The 1,866-nt window shown below is 51.6% G+C and overlaps 1 protein-coding gene across 1 annotated transcript; it reads right to left on the bottom strand.

Moving 5' to 3' along the window:
• GUNK (putative endoglucanase type K) lies at positions 1-1,195 on the bottom strand (the record flags this gene model as incomplete). Its single annotated transcript, XM_031153963.1, has 3 exons — positions 1-552; positions 622-968; positions 1,099-1,195. 3 exons carry the CDS (start codon positions 1,193-1,195, stop codon positions 1-3), a joined length of 996 nt encoding a protein of 331 aa, XP_031001151.1.
• Between the last annotated feature and the right edge of the window lie 671 nt (positions 1,196-1,866).

Raw genomic sequence — 1,866 nt, 5'->3', positions numbered from 1 at the left:
TCACAAACACTGCGAGTAATACGCATTCGACCACTTGCAAGTAAAGCCAGCAGCGCACTCAGTCGACCCCGTATACCCATCCCCACCACACTTCCCATACTGAGGCACCGTCTCCCCCGACGAAGCCACAGCGCTCGTTGCAGCCGCAGTTGTAGAAGCCGCGACAATGGACGACGAAGACGAAGACGAAGACGAAGACACAGCCACGACCTGCGCGACAGGCGAAGTCGCCGCCACAGCTGCTGCACCAGACGTCCACGTTGAGACGGAAGAAGCTCCCGTAGGCGTCTCGTCAATAGCGTCGCTCTCTCTCACACACCCCGACTTAGCCGTCAGTGCAGCCGGGCACGCCACCTGCTCAAACGTGACCCCTGGGTTGTCCGAATTGCCAAACCAGTCAAAGCGCCAGTAACACGCCGCCTTCAGCTTATCGGGAAAGGCGTCACAGTCAGCTCGCGCTGAGATGCCGCCGTACTGCTGTCCCCATCCCGTGGAGGGGGTTCCCCATTCGGCGGTGCAGCCGTTGAAGAGGCCGAAGCCGCCACCGGGTATCTAGGTAGTAACGCTGGTCAGTTTCCAAAGATATCACATAGGTATGTATGTATATCTTGTGTAACTTACAGCGAGATCAAACTGGTTGGCCCCCAAATCCCCCCCCGTATTCGTAGCCTGCACGATCATTTTCTTCCCCTGCACCGCGCCCGACGTAAACGTCAACTCGTAGCACGCACAACACCACGACGCCTCGGACCCGCCCGAGATCGTCGTCGCTGCGAAGCCGTAGCTCAGCGTGTCGGAGACGGCCCAGGGCGATTGGTCGGAGCACATGTAGCTCGTGCCAGAGTTGCACCCGGATGCTGCGTCGTAGTTCGTGAGCGGGTTGTCCTGCGCGTCGCACGATGTCACGGGGTTGGAGCCGCTGGCTAGAGTTGCCTTGCCTGACCAGCCACAGGAAGCTTTACAGCAGTCTGTTGGTTGGGAGAGAGAGGGAGTTAGTTTTGTGTGGTTGAAAAATGGGGTGTTTGGTTCAATGTCTTGGAACTCTCCCTTCAGACTTGGAGAACAGGAAATGCAATGCTGGGAGAAGTAAATACATACCCCAATATCTGGTCGTCGTTCCAGTACCCGAGGATTGAGAGTTGACTTTGATGAAAAAGGGCAGGAGAGCCAGGAGTGTTGTTCTCGGGAGCATCATTTTGGAATGAAAAAGGGGATTCTAGAACAAACAAGATAAATATAACAATTCAATTGGAACTTTCTTTAAAGAGAGAGACGACGACGTTGGAATGAAGATAAATATAAAAATAAAGTAACATATACATGGGAATCCCTCACTATTTAACTTCCTCTTCTTCTTCTTCTTCTTCTTCTTCTTCTTCTCCTTCACCGCAGGCACTCCGCACGCAGTGGATCCTCCAGTCCTACCATTAATTACTACATGAGAACGAGACCAGAAGCAGCTACAGTACGAGACGGTCCAGTTTCTCCGTGGTCCAAAAATCTAAACCTCAAATTAAAGTTTTTTGAATTCCCCAGGTCCACAATCGTGGGCTAAGTACCTAAGCACTTGACCCAATCCAGTAATTTCAGGTACAGCTAATCCGGCCCGTTATCGAATATCACGATATCCAGGTCCGTAAACCCTTAACTTGAAACGGCCCAGGCTAGCCGGCTGGGTAGGTGGGAACTACGTGCACGTAGTGCGTTATTACGGCCGTCAATTATGTGAAATGTTCGTCCGCTCTTTATTATCTAGAGGGAATCAGAGGCTCGGAGATGGATGATTAGATTAGTAGAAATATAAGGAAGCGAGGGTATACTGTAAAGGTTAAAGCGACTAGCAGCCGCTTTTTACAGATATAATTT

The sequence above is a fragment of the Lachnellula hyalina genome (assembly GCF_007821495.1).
Source record: "Lachnellula hyalina strain CBS 185.66 chromosome Unknown contig00279, whole genome shotgun sequence".
Taxonomy (NCBI): Eukaryota; Fungi; Ascomycota; class Leotiomycetes; order Helotiales; family Lachnaceae; genus Lachnellula; species Lachnellula hyalina.
This window is presented reverse-complemented; position numbering and strand designations above follow the sequence as displayed.